This window comes from Pteropus alecto, unplaced genomic scaffold, assembly GCF_000325575.1.
Source record: "Pteropus alecto unplaced genomic scaffold, ASM32557v1 scaffold78, whole genome shotgun sequence".
NCBI classification, from domain to species: Eukaryota; Metazoa; Chordata; class Mammalia; order Chiroptera; family Pteropodidae; genus Pteropus; species Pteropus alecto.
In genome coordinates this window covers 1273095-1275427 of record NW_006443124.1, presented here as the reverse complement: position 1 = coordinate 1275427, position 2333 = coordinate 1273095, and the positions used below count along the sequence as shown (strand labels likewise).

Sequence of the window (2333 nt, the reverse complement as noted above, 5' to 3'; positions counted from 1 at the left end):
GTTGATGAGAATGTAAATTAATGTATTAGCACGTTGCAAGACAATAGAATCTGTATAAACTAAAAATATGCATGACCTGATAAGCGAATATATAACTTTATTTGATTTAGATATATTCACATGCCATAAAATTCACCCTTTTAAGGTATATAATTCAGTGGTTTTAGTACATTCAGAGTTGTGCAACCATTGACACCAGTTCCAAAACATTTTCATCACCCCAAAAAGAAAACTCCATACCCATTAGCAGTCACTCCCTCCTTTTCCTCCTTGCCCAAAGAAGCAACCTACAGATTTGCCTATTTCAAACAAAGGGACTTATACTATATGTAGCCTTTTGTAACTGGCTTCTTTCACTGGGCATAATGTTTTCAAGCTTCACCCAGTTTTAATATGAATCATTACTGCATTTCTTTTTATGGCTGAATAATATTCTATTGTATAGATATCTATCACCAGTTGCTAAGACATTTGTTTCTCATTCTGCCTATTATGAATAATGGTGCTGTGAACATTCCTATACAAGTTTTTGTGTGGACATGTTTTCAATACAATGTAGAACTGCTGGGACATGTGGTAACTATGTTTAACTTTCTGAAGCACCACAAACTCGTCCACAGCTACACCATTTACACTCCTACTAATAGTGTGGGAGGGTTTTATTTCTCCACATCCTCTCCTGCACTTGCTATTATGTGTCTTTTGTTATTATTATTATAGCCATCCTAATAGGTTTGAAGTAGTATCTCATTGTGGTTTTGATTTGCATTTTCCTAATGACGAATGATGTTAGGCATATTTTCATATGCTTATTGGTCATCTGTATATTTTCTTAGAGAAATATCTTCTCAAATTTTTGTCCATTTTTTAATTGGGCTGTCTTTTTATTAATGAGTTGTAACAGTCCTTTATATAGTCTAGATACTAGACTCTCATCTGCTATATGGTTTGCAAATATTTTCTCCCATTCTCTGGATCGTCTTTTCATCTTCTTGACAGTACCCTTTGAGGCATGAAAGTTTTTAATTTTGATGATGTCAATTTTACCTATCTTTGCTTTTGCTGCCTGGGCTTTTGGTGTCATATCTAATATACATATCTATATACATACAGAGATATAGAGAGAGACAGAGATATATAGCTATTCAAATGGATAAAGTTTAGAAACATTCTATTAAGCAAAAAAGGTTAAGTGTACAACAATTTAAACAGAACTAAAGCATGTATGTAAAAAGATGCACAGAATCAGACTGCATGGGCTGAGTACACAAGTAAAGTACCTAAAGGTATCTCTTCAAGGTCTGGAAAAATACTCAGCACACTGCTGACACTCATCGCTTCTGCAGAGGGAAAAGAGGCACCAAGAACGGGTAGGGTGTTCTGAAAGGAGTTGAGTTCTGTCATTTTTCTCCCAAAGGGAAATCTATTCACTAATTACTTGTGTGATTAAAAATTAATAATGTGTAATTTATGTGAGTTGTAAACAGAGATTATAAATATGAAATCATAGCTTAATACAGGGGCTCGTTTGTGCATCCCTGCACCCAACCTCTCTGTACACACACACATACACACACATGCATGCAGAAGTAATCTTACCAATTCGGATTTTCCATACTTTCCCGGAAGACAGACTCCTCCTTCATGGATGCATACCGTGTCCACGTTAGGCAGTGACTCTGTATAGCCATGTTTCTTTCCCGAGGATTGAGCCATGATTCCTCTTCCAACTGGATACTGGGTACTTTTAAAATGCTCACCTGTCCAATAGAGGGGGGATGGCTTTCTCAATTTAGGAAGAGCAGGTTACATAAAGATTGCATCCAGAATTGCTTTCAGTCTTATATAACTAAGAGGACAAATGATCCTGACATATGAATGACAGCTCATCAATGGCTCTAAGTACTTGATAATCAAATATTCTATGTCCTTACTAAATGCTGGTGAGGACATGCAAATGGCCTAGAATTTATGGAGGATATACTGTCCCTGGCCTGATTTCCCTAACTGCTAAACACTAAGCAAATTATCAGTCTCCTCCATGTCTCCTCTAAGGCCAGTTATGGCCTTCTTAAATTGATGGATTCTAATTGGGCCCACTTAAGGGCTTGCAAGCAGGACGATATCAGGTAAAATATTTTCTTCATTTTAAACTCTGTTCAATACCTAGAAACGTATGCTTTCCTAGGTAGAGGAGACACGGAAGACTACAAAGGCAGAATTGTACAAGTCAGAGGTGTCCTTAAATTATTTAAGAATTGAGATACAACTCAGAATTGAATGCCTTTTTAAATAATAGATTCAAAGTGTGTATATAGGGCAAAGGCAGGGTA

At 36.4% G+C, this 2333-nt stretch overlaps 1 protein-coding gene across 1 annotated transcript in view; it reads right to left on the bottom strand.

The window, feature by feature from the left end:
- PRELID2 (PRELI domain containing 2) overlaps positions 1-2333 on the bottom strand; it is a 62408-nt gene that overhangs the window by 46232 nt on the left and 13843 nt on the right. Inside the window, exon 4 of the mRNA XM_006922971.3 lies at positions 1600-1760. Coding sequence (XP_006923033.1) covers positions 1600-1760 — 161 coding nt within the window. The remainder of the gene's footprint in view (positions 1-1599; positions 1761-2333) is intronic.